This window comes from Alexandromys fortis, unplaced genomic scaffold (assembly GCF_014885135.2).
Source record: "Alexandromys fortis isolate MF-2015 unplaced genomic scaffold, M_Fortis_MF-2015_v1.1 scaffold_28, whole genome shotgun sequence".
Lineage (NCBI taxonomy): Eukaryota > Metazoa > Chordata > Mammalia > Rodentia > Cricetidae > Alexandromys > Alexandromys fortis.
Window position 1 is genome coordinate 9,136,634 of NW_026067901.1, and position 16,603 is coordinate 9,153,236.

Consider the following 16,603-nt stretch of genomic DNA (forward strand, 5'->3'; position numbering starts at 1 on the left):
GCATGCCGGGAAATGCCTCCCAGGGCCGCGCGCGCGCGAGACCCCGCCCCCGCCGGGTCTAAGCGCAGGGTCCCGCCTACCGGCCCGACGCCCCCAGGTCCTAGAGAGCAACCGGGGACACTCTGCGGGGTGCTGGCCCCACAGCCAAGTCTGTGCGATGGGGCTGCGTTCTTTAGGTGTCCACACGGTGGCCTAGCGTTCAGGGAACAGTCCGCAGCGCTGGAAAGGGACAGAAACTAGGGATCGTAGGATGCGCCCTTATGGCTTCCTTGGAGGATCGCACGCTGCGAGGTGGAGAGGCTCAAGGACAGGACAAGGAGCAAGAAAGCTGGCCAAATCACCTCGCGAGTTCCGCTGCACTTGACCGAGTCTGGAAACTGCGGGGTCTCTGGGTGGGCGGGGCCCCAGTGACAGCCTGGCTAGTGCCCAGAATCAGGGTAGCCAGTCTCCAACTGCACTTTGGAACAGGACAGGGGGTGGGGCCAGTTGGCCCACTCAGGCCGGGTCTCGAGGCTGCAGAGGGCTGCTGGTCCTCCCGCCCAAGGTTGGTGAGTGGATGGGAGAAGCCAAGTGGAGTCAGAGTGGACATTTCTCCGTCTGAGTGCCCCAAGACCAGCTATTGTAGGGACAAGACAGCGACAACCCAGAGCAGGCCCTGACAGACCTTCCAAACGGGGAGTAAGCTCCGCTCATTTCTCAACTGCCCCATATACAACCCTTTCAGACTCCAAGAGAGGAAAGGTTGCAGCCCTGGCCCTGGGTTTTGGAAACCCTGCCTTTGATATTGGTCCTCTGAATGGCCCTTCTAGAACCTCGCTAGCGCAAGGGAGTTAATCCTTTCTGCACCAGCAGGCTGTTACCATGGAGAAGAGTGGCAGGTATTTGCTGTGCTACTTGTCACCAACTCCCCCATACAGCTTCTTGATCCCCCAAGGAGCCTGGCTTCCAGGTGACCTCTGCCTTCCTTGCTCCTTAGCGACACACATCTTTGTTCTGGGGATCTCGGATCTGTCCCTGTTGATCACGACTTTCATGCCTGTGCTTTGTGGTCACCTCTCCTCTTCTGGCTTCCTCGGCCACATTCATGCAGCTCAACAGAAGGCAGGGATGGGCTTAGGGCTGAGAGGCTGCCAGCCCTTCTCTACTTGGTCGCAAGGCACAGTGAGTTTACTGTCCCAGTACCTGTACTGTCTGGTTGAAAAGCTCAGTGCTAGGCTAGTGCCAGGAGGGGCCTGGATTCCAGTTCTCGTTTGGATGGTTCCCCCTGAGCCTGTCCTTTGTCCTTTTCTGCGGGCAGACTATGGTGCCACCTCCTGTTTGCCCTGCCTAGGGAAAGGGGGAAGAAGGCAGAGGACATTAAATGGGGTGACATTTAAAATTAGATGCTGACCCTGAAGTGCTAGAATTCTATTTCGGCTAAGTGGCTGTTGGGGGAAGGAAGGTGATGAAAACCAGAGATGCCCTCTAGCCTGCTGGTGTCTACAGGGGCCAGAAATAGGAAATGGTGTCTGGGGGGGGAGCATTTCGAGCCATAACCGGCAGGGAAACTGTGGCAGACCCCCAGCTGGGAGAGCCCAGGTCTCCCCTATATCTTAGACTTTGCTTGGGAGAACAGCATGCTTGCTTGGATTCCAACAGCTGCTCCCGTGTGCTTTTTGTTCGAGCGGGTTCTGGTCTGCCACGAGGCGAGTGGGTTACTTGTCACAGAGTTGGCCAGATGGGAGGAGGCTGCGTTGTTTGGCAGAACAGCCACTGGATGGGCTTTCTGAGGTGAGTCATACAGGGAGCCAGTGCAGGCGAGGCTTGCCCTGAAAGGGTTCAACGTGGCCAGAGCCACACAAGAGAAAGGAGCTTTCTGAAGCCACTGTGAGTGCAGAGTATGGAAGGCTTTCCCGGGTTCCCAGTTAGCTTTAAGGGGTGCCAATAGGAAAGCTCAGGTTTGAGAACAGCAGAGACAAGCTGAACCAGACAGGCCCCACAGAAGCAGAGCTGGGGTAGAGGCCAGAAAGGGAGCCCGAATTGGCAAGGGGCTCAGCTCAGTGTGACCCCAGGGATCACAACAATTCTCTCTTCAGATCCTTGGCCATCTGCTTCCAGAAAGGTAGACTAGCTAATGGGAACATGGTGCCAGAGGACACTGCTGAGGAGTGAGGGGGTAGTATGCCCAGGACCACCACGATGTCAGCTGCTGCAGGACACTGACTTGAGCCCCTTCTCCAGAAGCAGCCCCTTGAAGGTCAGCTCCACACAGAAAGACAACCTTGTTTACTCATCTCACCAACCTCTTCCAGACAGGACTCTCCTGAGAGGTCCCTCTAGGCTTAATCCAAGAATAGAGGAGAGAGTGGCCACTTTATTGGCCTTGGTTCTCCCAAAGAGCAGCTGTGGCTCCAATTGGTCCAGCCTCTCCCATGTCTACTTCTGCCCTGTATAAGCTCTGGGACAGCAGTCCTGCCCACTGTCTGGGCATTCTATGGTCTTCATGAACGGGGAAACAGGGCCTCTGAGGAAAGTCAAAGCAGCTGGACTTGGTACCACACAGACCAGCAGCTCTCTAGAGTCTCCTCCTCTGAGCCAAGCCCCTGGGTGTTCAGGCTGAGCTGAAGTTGTGGGGAGTGGGTAGAAGACATGCAGGGTGCACTAGGTACCATGTGCAGGAAGCAGATGTGAGCGGAGAGGGCCAGGGAGCAGGGAAGAGGCCAGCACCCTGCTTTTTTTTTGTTTTTGTTCCTTTAGCTGCCATGCCAATTTGTGGGTGTGGGTCTTCTCCAGGGAAGCCAGCAGCCTAGGGGCAGCCTGCTGTTCTCCCAGGGTTCCTTTGGGTCTCAGAAGCCCCTTCCTAGGATGTGTGGAAACGTTGAGCGCTACCTGAGACGCCAGGGACGGTGTCCAGCATTAGCTTAGGGTGGGCTTTCCGAGGACAGCGTGCATTTTCTGTATTATACTGTATGTATTATTTGTGGTTTTGGTTTGACTCTGAGACAGAGTCACACTATGTAGCCCTGGCTGGCCTGGAACTAGTTATGTAGATGAGGCTGGCCTCAAACTCAGAGAGATCTGCCCATCTCTGCCTCCCGGATGCTGGAATGAAATGCTATGGTACCACATCTGGCTGACTTCTATACTCTGATCTGCTGGCCTGGGAGCTTTGCCGGCTCTGGACAGGTGCCCATCTCCAAAGGCAGACCACTCCCCAGAGCTGGCAGGTAATACTATGAGCGGTGCCCATCACTACCCCTTCCCCAGTCTGGGCCACTATCCACCTGCTCCCCCAGTCACTCCAAGGCAGGAATTAGGCATAGCTGTGAGCCCAGCGCCCATGGAAGCTATCCATACTGGATGATCCTGTCTTTCACTTGCCCATAGTGCCTCACCCCGGTGCTCTCTGGTGTGTGGCCCTGTGTGATGTGGGGTGTCCCCTCTATTGTCTGTGAGCAACAAACGCCCTTTCTATGGCAGGCATCTGAGCTGAAGGTGTAACTCAGCGATAGAACACTTGCTTAGTACTTGCAAGCCCCGGGACTGGCGTCTAGCATCCCCCCAAATAAATCAATGGGGGCAGGGGTCCTGTGATCTGTTTTAGCCTTAAGTGGATAAGAAACCATCTTAAAACAAATAATCTAATCAGAATGTGGTCTCTGCATGGTCAGCATGCTTAGGCTTTGACGGTGGCAGTGGCTGCCGCAGCAGAGGACATGGGAGCATTTTGTCCTGCCCACCTTGGTATTGCCCCATGGCTAGTTAAGGAGCTTCCAGGAGGCAGAAGCCAGACAGAGGTGGCTGTCCTGACCTCAGCTGGCTGACCTCTCCCCTTTGATATACACCCTATAACCCCGATGTCTTATGAATTCCTGGCCTTGCTTCCTCAGTCTTCAAGGAGTCTCTTGTTCAGACCCACAGGGTCGCCTACCCTGGCCTGCAGGGCATGTGGCTCTCGAGGGTCAGCTTTGTCTCACTGAACCCTGGACCTTCTAATGAACAGGGTAAATGCATCCTGACCACAGTCAGGACCTACCATCCAAGAGCTCTTCCTGGATCCTGCCACCTTTGTGGTCACTGGTCAATGGCCTGAGGCCAAGCTGTATGTGGTGGTTTGAAGAGGAATGGCCCCCGTGCGCTCATGTATTTCAATGTTTGATTCCCGGCTGGTGGACTGTCGTGGAAGAATCTGGAAATGCGGCCTTGTTGGAGAAGGTATGTCACTGGGGTGGGCTGTGAGGTTTCAAAAGCCAGACCCACTCTCTCCCTGCTTTCTGCCTGCAGATCAGAATGTCGCTCTTAGCTACTGCTCCTGTGCCATGCCTGCCTGCTGCTACGCTCCCCGCCATGCTGTTCTGAAGCTGTAACCGACCCCCGACCCCCCGAATAAATGCTTTCTTCTTTAAGTTGCCTTGGTCAAGGTGTCTCTTCACAGCCATAGAACAGTGACTAAGACACTATATTCTTCCCCAGAGAGCTCTCTTCATCTCTGTCCTCCCACAGCCCCACAGTGCAGCACCCCATGGCCCCCCCTCCTCACACTTCTGGGAGGAGGCCTGATGTTCTTGCATCTTGGGCTGCCTGGCCCTGCCCACCGTTTCCCAGTGGCTCCAAGAGATGCCCAGGTGCGGATGGGTGTTGCAGGCTGGGCAAGCAGCACTAGTAGAGGGAGGCAGGGCCTCAGAGCACAGGGAGTTAGCAGAATAGTATTTATTGATATGCTCAGTGCTACCTTGTTAATACTTCGTCACGTGGCGCGTGGCTGAGGTAATAGGGGTGGGGCCAGTGGGGCCTGGACTCCCATGGGAAGCAGCCCAGCCGGCAGCTGGGGACCCGGGAGGGGGATGTGGTTATTGCGTTGTATTTCCTCCCTCACTCGCACCCTGGTGCCTATGCCTACTCTCACCCACTGCTCACGTGGGTGCCATTCGCACACTCACACACACTCAGGCTCACTCACACCACACTTGCCCCCTAACTTGCTCATGAGCTTGCTTGCGCGTGGGCACTGTGCCCTCTGGCAAACTCAGGCACTCAGGCAGGGGCTCATACCCACACCTGCTGACCTGCACGCTTGCACCCACCGCTGCGTGCGCCACTCACACAAACCACCCTTTGCTTGAAATGCACCCTAATTCTCCTGATGATAAATAAGCTCGTCAGTTACAGTAATCATAGTAAAATAAAGTGTGTGTCAGGCTATGAGGAGAAAGTGCATGTTGATTTGGACCTGGGGCAGCCCTCGGTTCTCCGACCTGAAGGCATCAGGTCCCTCTGCAGGGGCCAGGCCCTTAAATGAGTGACCCCTGTGGGGGGGTCTGTCCTGAGGCCAGTGCCACGTTTCTCAGCATCTCCCTTACACACTCTAGGCTGGGCCTCACTAGGTCTGCTGAGCTGTCTTAGCACACAACGAAACCCACAAGAAAAATAAACTCTCCCGCTTGCGGCCCAGTACGCAGCGGGGGGGGGGGCCTGATGCTGGGGGGGCATCCTACCCCCTACCTGGCGCTCTTGCCCCAGCCTGCACCTGTGGATGCCATGGTGAGCCAGGTGGAAGGAGTGCTGGGCCCCGTGGCATGCAGACAGGAGGCTGGGGGTGTGGGCAGTACCGGGTGAGCCGAGTTCAGGTCTACTCAAGGCTAGGCTCAGCTGGGCCATCCCTGGCTCATGCAGAGAGTTTTTGGCGGCCTGGGAGGCCCTGCCCCTCAAAACTCCACAGTACTCACAACTGTCCTTGGCTCCTCGAAGGTGGCGATGAGGATCTGCTGGGGTGGGGGAATGGTGAGGAGGTCGCCCATGTCTGAGGGTGCACAGGGACCTCCATCTTCCTCTTCCCGGGCCTCATACAGCGTGCTGATGTGGAGCAGGGGGTGAGTGGCATTTCGGCTCAGGATGGTGAGGGGGTCAGCCTTGCCCAGACTGCCTGGTGACAGGGGGGCGGCAGCAGGAGCCGCGGGGGGTGAACAGACGTGAAATGGGCCCCCAGATGGAAGCCCTGGCAGGGCAGGCTCTGTGGGGTATGGGAGTTCCTTCTCGGGGGGTGGAGCATCTGCAAACAGACAGGAACACAGGCATTTCACCATCTAGCTCATTCCTATAGCCCTCCCAGTGCTACCCATGGGACCTGCTGGGCCCCTAGCATCCACGGATGGCAGGCGCCCTTGCACTTAGCAGCCTGCCTGGCTAAGTCTCACTGTCTAGAAATAGCAGGGCTGTTGGTGGAACATCCCCCACCCCCTGAAGCGGCTCACATCTGCCTGAAACCCGTATTGACCAAAGAAGATATGTTCCCTGGTGACTGCAGTCCTGCCTTCCTCCTCATCCTCTGCCTTATGGGAGGCCTGCCCCTCACCTTAGGAACAATGCACCAGCTGGTTAGCCTGGTTGCCACTTCATCTACATTGTTCTCTGGTGCTTTCTGCCCTGTGCCCTAGACACAGGGACTGCCATTTTCCTGCTCAGGGCTCCCTGGGAATCTCCGTCCTGCCCCATTCCCCAACTGCTTGGCTTCCTACCTTTGGTGGGTGCTGCAGCTAGGCCCAGCCCACATTCTTCGGTCTGGGACAGAAAGCCACCTTCTTGGCTCCGGGAGGCTGGTAGGGCAGGGGGAACTGCTTCAGTCTTGGCCTTCTTGGTACCTAGAATGTAGGGATGCACATCCAAGGAGAAGTGACGAGTATGTTTCTTGTCAGAGGCAGCAGGTGGGGCAGGGGAGGGGCCTGGATCACCTCCACCACCCTTGTAGTGGTGGGCAGCCCGGGCACCAGCATCCAGGAGCGGGGCAATAAGCGTATCTGTGGCTGTCTTCCTGCGTACGGGCTTGGGCTTCTCGGCCTTGCTGTTTTCCACCCGCATAATGGCCAGCTGCTCCTTGAAGGGCTGTGGCAGCGGGTTGCTGGTGGGGATCCACTTCATTTTCTTACGGGGCCGCTTGACCACAGGTGGCTCAGCCGAGCCATCAGGCTCCGCAGGGTTGATACTGGGGTCCACAGTCTGGATGCCTGAATCCCGCACAGTGGGCGTGGTGTCGTGGTTAGACTGAGCCAAGGCTGCCAACAGCTGCCGCACCACGTTGTCGTACATGAGGTCACTCTCGTTGGTGATGAAGTCCAGCCGATTGAGCGACTTGATGTGGTCACGGTTCTCGTTGCAGAACATGGCCAGGATGTTGATGTCGCAGAACTGTGAGCGCCGCCACTGCCGGCGCGTCTTGATGCCCACCTTGTGGAGTTTGTCAAAGATGAAGTTGCTCTTGCGGAAGATGAAGAGGTGGATGAGGTTGACTAGGATGATGAGGTTCATGAAACAGAGCAGGACAATGTCCACACCTGCAATGATCCGCTGCAGTTGCACGGATGGCAGCTTGCAGCTGACACGCACCGTGGGCCCAGGGCTACCCACGGGCCCGTCAGGTGAGGCACCCAGGGCACAGGTGAACTCATTCTGCTTCTGGGTAGCATAGTAGGTGCATAGGTAGGAGATAGGCACCACGCTGAGCAGCAGGATCAGTACATGCCGTGCCAAGTACAGCTTGGCCAAGAAATTGCTGCGGCCCCGGCGCTCCAGGTACTTCTCAAACAGATTCTGCTCAGGGCTCTTCTCCTTTTCGGCATTCTCAATGATCTCCCGCTTCTCCCGCTCCGTAATGCCCGGCCCCTTGGACTGGATCTGCTTTTCGATCTTGGGAGCCCGGCCCTCAGCCGCTCGGTGGTAGCAGTTGTCGATCTCCTGAAGCAGGAAGTTGAGCTCGGAGGTGAGGCGCGTGGAGGCCAGGAACTCCCAGCCCAGGGCGGGTACATACATGATGGCGGCAAAGGCCAGCAGCGCGTAGGGCAGGAACTTGTGCTCAAACAGCGATGGCCACAGGCTGGCATCCACGCCGGGCAGCGCGTCCCGCAGCTCTGTCCAGCAGTAGCCACGGGCGTACAGCGCCTGGTCACGGGTGAAGTTGTGCGGAGTGTAACAGTAAATTGGTTCCTCTGAGGGTAGAGAGGAGACATGGGCTAGGGCAAGAGGTGGGAGTAGCCTGAGGAAGACCAGGTCTTGGGATGAAGGGCATGAGATAGACCCGATCCCGTATCTGCTCAGACTTATCCCCTGTGCAGGTGGCTGGGCTCTCTCATGGCCATGGACTCTATAGCCCCACCCATAGAGCTGCTTGCCTTATGCCAGGGCTGTTGTTTCCCTCACTGTGTCCCAAGTGCTGTGTTGTGTGTGTAGTTCCTGTTCTTACAAAGTAGTTAGCCAGTGCTTGTATGCACTGAAGAACTGACCAGAGCTGGTCTAGAAAGGCCACAAAGATCTTTGGGCTGACAAGGGAGGGGGACTTGGTTGGGGGAGGGGGAGGGAAAGGGGAGGCGGCAGTGGGGAAGAGACAGAAATTTTTAATAAATAAATAAATAATAATAAAAAAAGAAAGGCCACAAAGACTGTATGTACAGGACAAACCAAGGTATAGAGAGGATCATGACAGGCCATGTCGGCAGCCAGGGTTTCCCTTTCAGCATCCCATAAGGATCAAAAACCAATCCCGGCCACTGGCTTTGCACTGTCAGGACTGGTGGCCTGGATGCTCCTCTCTAGCCAGAGGCAGTCACATAAGTCCAAATTCCGTGAAAAAAAAAAAAAAAAGATTGTCTAAGACCGGTGAAAAGGGTCTCACAAGTCCCCTGACCTGGAGGAAGGGCAATGTGGGAACTCTGGATGCTGGTGGACACGGACAGGGGACGCTCAGTGGCTGGATGCATCTGCTACTGAAAACGAACAGGGCCTGTTTGCATTTAAGCGGGTACACATGCTCGCACCAGGCCAGGCTCAGCCTTGTGCTGCAATCTTACGCTTGTAATTCACTTCCAGAAAACTTGGAGGCTCAAAGTCCACGAGATTGGGTCATGATCCCTAGGTACAGACCATGGCCGCCTGTGGCATTAACCCAAGCCAATTCCTCCTTAGCCAGCTCTTATCGTCAAGCCTGACCCCAGGGCAGGTCAGTTAGAAGCCTCTCCTGCTCCGGCTTAAAGCCCTTCATCAGTGTTGAGATCAGGAAGTAACACAATCTAATTGGCTAGTCTGTCTGTACCTAGTCTCGAGTTAATGCAGATAGGGAGATGGCAGAGACCCAGCCCAGCTGGAAGAGTTTGAATATGGCTGAGTGGTGTCAGTGCACACATAATCCCAGCATTTGGGAGGCAGAGGCAGGTGGATCTCTGTGAGTTGGAGGTCAGCCTGGTCTACAAAGAGAGTTCCAGGACAGCCAGAGCTGTTGCACAGAGAAACCCTGTCTTGAGCCCCCCATGGCCCAAGTTTGAATATGAAATTTTCTGTATAGGCTCATGCCTTTGAACATCTGTGCCCATCGGGTAGCACTGTTTTGGTCGGTTTGTGGCATCTTTGGGAGGTGGGGTCTAGCTAGAAGCATGAAACTGGGGGAAGACCACAGGGGTTTTATGCACCTCGATGTGAATGAGCTACACCAGGAGTCACGCTAGCCATATGCCTTTTCCCCCATGTTGGAATGTATTCCCTGAGAATCCTTCCTCCGTTAGGTCGTTTCTGCCACAGCAACTAGAAAAATAACCAACACGGACATTAATCACAGGTAATGCTTTCAGGGGCCCAAGAGGTGGGGGACAGAGACCCCACTGGCTGCATGTTCTTCTTGTAGTACCAACATTTAGGGGCCCTGGCCCCATTCTAGTTTAGCCTACGACCTTGGTCAGCATTTGGGAGTATATCCATCTACCTACACTGCCACACATCATGAAGGCTCAAAGCAGCTTAGGGCTCAAGGACTATCAGAACATAAGAACCCAGTCAAGGAGAGCCCCAAAGGCAGGGCCAATGTGGCCATTGGTCTTCCTCATATGGTCCTGAAAGGTATGGAAGGCCCCAGTAGAGGTGTGGGTGAGTTAGAGTGAGCCTTGCTCAGATGGTCAGGTAGTGGGGTTGCTTGAAGCTGAGGCCATGTCCACATGAGAGCTGGGCACCTAGTCATGGTCAGGGGCTGAAGAGGAGGCTATGGATAGTCAGGGAAAGTTGATCCCTTTAACCTGAGGTCCTGGAGGACAGGTGTCCAGAGCAGGGTGAGCTGGGCTCTGAGAAGAGCAAACAGGGAAAGCAAAGGAATCAGCTCTTTTGGTTGGAAAAACGGAATTTTATTCACACACATATATATATTTTGTCCTTACAGCTGATCCCTAAAGCCACAGAAAGTTGCGTGGTTTTTCTCTCTACAAATTTGTCTCCCATCCTGTATCAAGCCAATCCCTACGGCCAGCCGAGCTGCAAGCTGGACAAGCGAGTGGAAAAACCCCCTGACTCCCACGGGCACATCCAGTAGGGCCAAACTCCTCCTTTGCTGGCCTGTGTCTGCAGAGGCACATGGTGCTTCTGATGGCACAGCTGATACCAAAGGACCTAGAGGAGTGCAGGTGTCCAAGCACGGCTGGGTACCACAGGGTGGTGATGCTGTGGACTTGTCGTGCTGGGCCTGAGCTGGGCAGGATGGCAGGTACCCAGACACTACAGTGGCTGCACGGAGCTCTCCGACTGAGGCCCCTCTCGTGGGATTTCCCAGGGGTGATGAGCCTTGCCTGGGTAAGTACAGGCGCTCACCAAGGAGACACACAAAAGCTGGTTCATTTCAAGGCAGACAGGGATGTCTCTGGAGAGTGCTGTTGAAGGATTCTTTCCCCAGAGCATGGTAATGTATATACTTGGGCTCCTGGGCACCCTGCTGTTCACGAGAGTGCTCTGGGGCTCCTAGCCAAGGAAACTGCTTGCCAGTCCAGCACCGACACTGTCTACCCTGTCCATAGTGGCACGGAGTCACAGTAACCACAGAGCACTGAGTGCACGCTGGAGCCTCCAGAAAAGCAGGTCTAAATAGTATGAGCACAGACATGGCTGGGCTGCACTTGAGCCCTAGACACAGCTCCAGCCCACTCCTAGGGTCCAGCCTACTTACAGCCCAGCTCACTTATGCCTCTGACACTTGTGGAAGGAAGGAAATCTTTCAGGGGATCCCTGGTTCTGCTGAGGCTGCTGCCTCTGGCCAGCTCATAGCTACCACTGTCCTCTCAGCTCCCCCAACCTCAGGACAGGTACAAAGCCTTTCCAAACTCCTTCATGGTGGAAAGACAGCTCCCAAGATGACAGTATCGTGATTTCTGGGCCTTGTGACTGTGTCGCTTTGTGTAGCAAGAATGACTCAACAGCAGGGATTAAGGACTTTATGGGAGATGATCCTGGATGACCTGAGTGGGACAATGGAATCGCAAGAGTCCCTTTCAAAGGCAGGCAGGGGTGGGTAGAGAAGGCCTGAGCCAAATGACATGATGTAGTGAGGTCCTGAATGTGGGAATGAGCTTGCCGCTGGAAGTTCCAGAAAGACTGGCCCTGCCTGCATTTTATCCACATTGTAATGCTCACTGCTGCAGAAATGTAAGACAACCGTTTTCCTTAATTTTTAAATGTGTGTGTGTTTATGAGTATGTATGTGGGCGTTATGTGTGCCATGGCATATGTCCAGAGGTCGGGGACAACTGATGGAATTGGTTCTCTCCTCCTACCCTATGAGTTCTAGGGATCAAACTCAAGCTGCTAGTTTTGGGGCGAGCATCTTATCTCACCAGAGTCGTTTGTTCGCCTTTTGGTGTGTGTAAGGTGCCGGGGGTCAACCTACGACCTCCAGCACGGAAGCAAGCGCTCTGCTGCCGAGCCACACCCTAGACTCGGACATTGTTGGAAGCCACTGAGTTTGTGCTAGTCCGTTCTGCGGTGTGGGCAGATAACAGGTGGCCCTGGCTTCTGGCAGGCTGACGGCCTCATCTGTGTGTGTAGGTGGGGGCAGTACTCCATCCTAGCACTCTCTGCAGTGCTATGGGCGGATACGTCTGAGTGCTGCAGGCCTTCCCATACCTGGGACAGAAAGGGTTCACTTTCGAGGGCCAGTGTCCGAGTGCCTCCACCCCACAGGCCCCCTATGAGATCCATCTTGCTGGGTGCCCAGGAAAAGTCCAGAGGCCAGGTCAGGACTCACCTGTGCTTATGGGTACAGGGTATTTTCAGTTGTCCTATTTTAAAGAAGAATACTAAGAATGAGACACATACAGGGTGACATCCCACTTGTGTGAGCTGGACGGTCACACCTAGGCGATATCCAAAAGTCCCCCCAAGTCCCTGGGACCTGATTATTTGACCTCTCAGTCTGGGTGTGAGCAGTCTGGTGACTCTTTGCCTCCTTCCTCCCCCACCCCCACTCCTGCCTGAGCTCCTGCCTGAGCGGCAACGGAGCTACTTCACAGCAGTTCTGGCCCCTTCACCAGCTGCTCTCCAGACAGGAGTCCTCTGAGATTTTCCAGGGCTGCCCCTCCACTGTGAGGTCTACCTCCAGGTCTGCTGGGTGAGGACCAGCAGCACTGAGCTCAAGGAAATTCATTTTAGCACAGTGGAACCCACGACAAGGAGAGCGGACTCTTCCCAAGAGGGTATCCACATGGCACCATCAGCTGACGTTCAGGATTGAATGCCCCCATAGGCAGAATCCGGGTGTACACAGAAAAAAAAAAGGAGGGACCGTTGGTCATACTGGTCACAGTACTAGCAGTGGAGTGGCTGGCTTAAAACAGCAGACATGTACCTCATAGATCTGGAGGCCGGAAGTCCAAAATCCTTCAGGCAGGCCCCAGTCAGAGCCCTGACACAGGGTCCTGAGTATGCACCTGTCCTACGTTCTCCTATGTTCTCACCAAGAGGTTCCCACACTCTGATGGGCCTTGGAAGAAGGAACCATTAAGGCACCCTTCCCTCAGACTCGGTTCTCTTGTGTCTGAGGTCCCTGGATGCTTCTAGACTCTGTGGGGCAAAAGGATGGTGAAGAGCCACAAGAAGCTACTGTACTGTTCTGAATATCAATCAAAGGCAAGATAAGCAGTCAATGTTTCAAAATTGTGCAGGAGGTCAGAGAGAGCAAAGGGTAGGATTAAGACTGGTTGTTCAGTTTCTCTATCCTAGGAAAAGAGCAGGATTACTGGTCAAGTATAGCTGCTTGTCTGTGCTGCAGCGGGCCAGGCCCCCTCCTCACACCTGTGGTAGAACTAGTTTAGCATGGGTAGATAGGCTTAGACATGTGGGCCTCAGGAGGGCACATGCATTTCTGAGAGAAAACACAGGAGGTTTGAAGGAACAGGTCCGGGGTCAGAGCTGACTCTGGGGACATCCTGATGGTTCCAGGCCCGGCTAGATGCAAGGTGTTCAGTGTCCTCACAGGTGACAAGCCGGGTTGGCAGTGTCGGAGGGTAGGGCTCACATCAAGGGATTCACCAAAAATGGCCCAGTCCACGTATATCCGCACATCTGAGGTTATCCTACTGTGTGTGTTATAAGGAGAGCTGTGGTCCCAAGTATCTGCTGAACTCCTAGCCTGTACCTGTGGACTGACAGAGAGTCTGTGCAGATGTAGTTGAGAGTGAAGTAGAGTAACCCCAAAACAGTACGGTATCCTGGCGACTCAGGAGGCAAGCAGACATGGGGAAATCCCCAATAGCGGGCAGACATGAAGCTCGGGTGATACAGCGACAGGCCAAGGAATACCAGGGATGGTCTGCAGCTACCAGCTAACCAGGAAGAAAGGGTCCTTGTCATCTCTAGGGCATTGAGAGAGAACTCAGCCCTGCCCACACCTGGATTTTGGGCTTCTGGCCCCCAGAACTGCGAGGCACATGTCTGTTGTTGTAAGCCAGCCACCCCATGGCCGGCATTGTGACCAGCTCGGCCAAAGGCCCCTTTATGCACACACCTGGGTGTGACGGGAGGCCCCAATGTGCCCTCATTCTTCTGTCTTGCTTATGGGGACATCTAATCCTGAGTGTCAGAGCCTTTGGTGTACAAGGATGGAGATCAGGAGAACTTCCTCCACCCTTGAGGCAGTGTTAAGCAGTCTGAAGGACGCCTCCTCTCAGGTTGGACATCTCTAGGTCCTGGAGTTTCCTGAAAGGTAAGGCACCTGTGGAGGAAGGTGGAGAAATGGGTATCAAAATACCTGCTCTGGTTGTCCAGGAGCTGCAGAGGGCAGAGCGACTTGCCCCTCCAGAGGAACTCTAGAGCCCTGGCTGCCTTCCTCCTCCTGTGAAACTGGCACCTCTGGGCCACACATTAGCCCCGTGTATGTGGATACCTAGGCTTGAGTCCTTGCCTCAGCTCAGCCCCAGGTGGGAGCTGCTATTTCCTGTCTATGTGTGAAACCAGAAGGCAGCTCCCTTAGTGCCTCCCGTTGGCTCACTGGTTCTGTTCTGGTCTTGTCACCTTAGGCAGGGCCACCGTGCACGGGCACTTTCCTGGGTATGACCACAATTGCACCCACATGCGCCCTCTTACACCAGGCCCCCCTGACCTAACACTTCAGCCTCTTTCCTGACCTGCCCCAGCTTCCACCTACATCGCCTTTGCCAGCCAAGGGTGGACCTCTTGGACCATCATTGCTTGATGTCCTCCAGGGTCAGCCATGTCTGGCCTCTTCTGCAGAAAACCTTTGGAGGGGGGTACTTCAGAGCTCCTCAGGAGTACCCTCACTTTCCTATACTATCCGCCCGGTGAATCTCGTGAAGCATCATGGGATTTTCACTATCCCTGGGCAGTGGCTCTCAACACTTACAACATCCTTCTCTTCATTGGCTACTCCTCTAAGTCTCAGTCCACACTGTGACATTCTACAATTCAGACCCCATGTCCCAGTGACTCATGGCTTAAGGCTGAAGGAATGCAAAGCCCAAACAACAATAAAACAGAGGAGGGCTCTCCAGGAGGCCCTGTCTCCCTTCAACCCCTCATGCCAGACTGAGGTGCTGCCCAAGGTCTGGGATGAGACCCGAGGGCAATGCCTCACTGCCTGGCTAGGTGGGTGCGGTCCAGCTGGAGCTAGCTGCCTGGCGCTGAGAGCAAGCGCGCTCGGAGCGCTGGGCGCTAAACACCTGCGGTCGCGCGCCCTGCCTCACCTGCGAAGTTCTTGGTGAAGACCAGGGTGACCAGCAGGATGGGTACCAGCACGGTGCCGATGGTGACCACGCGGTCGAACGGCAGTTCCAGCTTGAGCTGCAGTAGCAGCGCGGCCAGCGCGCCCGCCTTGTCGTCCTGCGAGCCAGGCAGGATCAGCTCCCTCAGCTTCTCGCCCGCCAGCAGCGCGGTCGCCATGTCCGCCGACTGCTCCAGGAGGTGGTGCATGGGGGGCGGGGGCGCGGCCCGGCGGGGTACGGGCGGGGGGCGCGGGCGGGGCCGCGCGCCGGAGAGGGCGGCGGCGGGGGGCGACGGGGACTGAGACCGCGGGGGCGCAGGGCGCGGGGCGCCGGGAGGGGGATGTCAGCGGGGATGCGGCGGGGCTCGGGGGTCTGCCGCCCCGCGAGGAGGGGTCGGGCTCCCAGGGCGCCGGGCCGCCGCCGCCCCCTCTGTGCGCTGTAGCCGGCCCGCGCCCTGCGTGCCTCCCGGGGGCGGCGGCGGCTCTCCTGCCTGGGCCGCGGGGCCCGCTCCCGCCGGGGAGGGGGGCTGTTTACCTGCGGCAACTCCGCGGCGTGGCTCCGCCCCCAGACCCCCCCCCCCCAACACGTAGCTGCGGCGTTGGCGATGACTTTGCAAAAAAAAAAAAAAAAAAAAAAAAAATTAAATAAAAAATTAAAAAAAAATTAAAGAACGGAGTTCAGAGTGACCAACCTCTAACGTCAGGGTTGGCCCGAGCACCGGCTCCTCTAGCCCTGGGCGCTGAAAGGGACGGATCGCCCACTGTGGGGTTAGATCTTGCCTGGTGGCCTGAGGTTTGGGTTTCTAGTTCTACACCTCAGCTCTCTTGTTCCTCACTCGACCCTGGGTCCCTCATGAGCGCAGAGGCTGCCCTGTGAGGTGTTGCAGACATGGGCAAGAAAACCCGAACCTCTTTTCCCAGGCTAGAGCCTGCACAAAAATGTGGGGCGTCCTCTCCAAGGCTCCCTCCCAGATGCCTCTTTACTGCAGCCATGTCCCTGAAACCAGGGGCGCTCAGTTAACCGCTGTGATGGGACGTTACCCTGTCACCTCGTGCGGATATGCATGCTTGCTTGCTAACCCAGCACCCAGCTACTTCACCCACAATAACATTCATGGAATTGTGCCAGCTCGTGGGGGCTTCCTGCTATCACGCTGATTGTCATCTGACACCCTGGGCCACCCACATGTGCTGTCCTCAGCAGCTACTGTACACAAACTTCTGTGGCCTTGGCCTCCTGCGGGATTCCCTGGCTCAGTATCCATCATCATCTTTTTTGTCTTAGTGTGTGCCTGAAAGCAGTAACTTCAGTCACTATCCATTAGCTATCTGGAAAGATCACCGACTAAATCAGAACCTGGAGGGGGGCAACTGTCCCCTCTGTGGTGCCACTCTGACCCTTACCTGTGAAGGATGCATTGCTGCTTCCACAGATTTTATTTCAGCCCTACTCCCTGCTGATGATAACCGCATCTCACTCCCCATTCCTGGCTGCACTGAGATGCCCCAGTTACTATGACAAGTCATCACCCCAGGTTTCTCATACAGTCATTTTGAGGCCTCTGAGTATTCCCTGCACCCTCTTTGGCTTCTCAGAAGGGCTGTGCTGTTTGT

The 16,603-nt window shown here is 55.7% G+C and overlaps 2 protein-coding genes across 7 annotated transcripts; one reads left to right on the top strand and one right to left on the bottom strand.

Moving 5' to 3' along the window:
- Window positions 1–123: 123 nt before the first annotated feature.
- On the top strand, window positions 124–4,385 carry LOC126494005 (uncharacterized). 5 transcript variants are annotated; one of them, XM_050131169.1, is made up of 3 exons: window positions 124–1,161; window positions 1,639–1,770; window positions 3,893–4,385. In XM_050131169.1, the coding sequence occupies exons 1-3, from the start codon at window positions 862–864 to the stop codon at window positions 4,070–4,072; spliced, it is 612 nt and encodes a 203-aa protein (XP_049987126.1). In that variant the 5' UTR covers window positions 124–861; the 3' UTR covers window positions 4,073–4,385. The 5 variants fall into 5 exon arrangements, 2 of the variants coding, with proteins under 2 accessions (XP_049987126.1, XP_049987131.1); XM_050131174.1 differs by having other exon boundaries at window positions 124–544; XR_007589910.1 differs by having other exon boundaries at window positions 124–3,206.
- A 307-nt stretch (window positions 4,386–4,692) lies between these two features.
- Window positions 4,693–15,534, bottom strand: Panx2 (pannexin 2). Of its 2 annotated transcripts, none has more exons than XM_050131102.1 (3): window positions 14,973–15,534; window positions 6,495–7,958; window positions 4,693–6,028 (listed from the first exon to the last, which is right to left on the bottom strand). In XM_050131102.1, the coding sequence occupies exons 1-3, from the start codon at window positions 15,196–15,198 to the stop codon at window positions 5,685–5,687; spliced, it is 2,034 nt and encodes a 677-aa protein (XP_049987059.1). In that variant the 5' UTR covers window positions 15,199–15,534; the 3' UTR covers window positions 4,693–5,684. The 2 variants fall into 2 exon arrangements, with proteins under 2 accessions (XP_049987059.1, XP_049987063.1); XM_050131106.1 differs by lacking the exon at window positions 14,973–15,534 and adding an exon at window positions 13,778–13,925.
- Window positions 15,535–16,603: the final 1,069 nt, after the last annotated feature.

Bases quoted from the DNA above. Each gene is read 5' to 3' on its own strand.
- Panx2 (XM_050131102.1), bottom strand. From the start codon at position 15,198: ATGCACCACCTCCTGGAGCAGTCGGCGGACATGGCGACCGCGCTGCTG. The intron at 7,959-14,972 runs GTGAGGCAGGGC...CTCTACCCTCAG, and splicing joins CTTCACCAAGAACTTCGCAG to AGGAACCAATTTACTGTTAC. The intron at 6,029-6,494 runs GTAGGAAGCCAA...GTCTGTTTGCAG, and splicing joins AGCTGCAGCACCCACCAAAG to ATGCTCCACCCCCCGAGAAG.
- LOC126494005 (XM_050131169.1), top strand. From the start codon at position 862: ATGGAGAAGAGTGGCAGGTATTTGCTGTGCTACTTGTCACCAACTCCC. The intron at 1,162-1,638 runs GTGAGTTTACTG...GGATTCCAACAG, and splicing joins CTACTTGGTCGCAAGGCACA to CTGCTCCCGTGTGCTTTTTG. The intron at 1,771-3,892 runs GTGAGTCATACA...TCTCTTGTTCAG, and splicing joins CACTGGATGGGCTTTCTGAG to ACCCACAGGGTCGCCTACCC.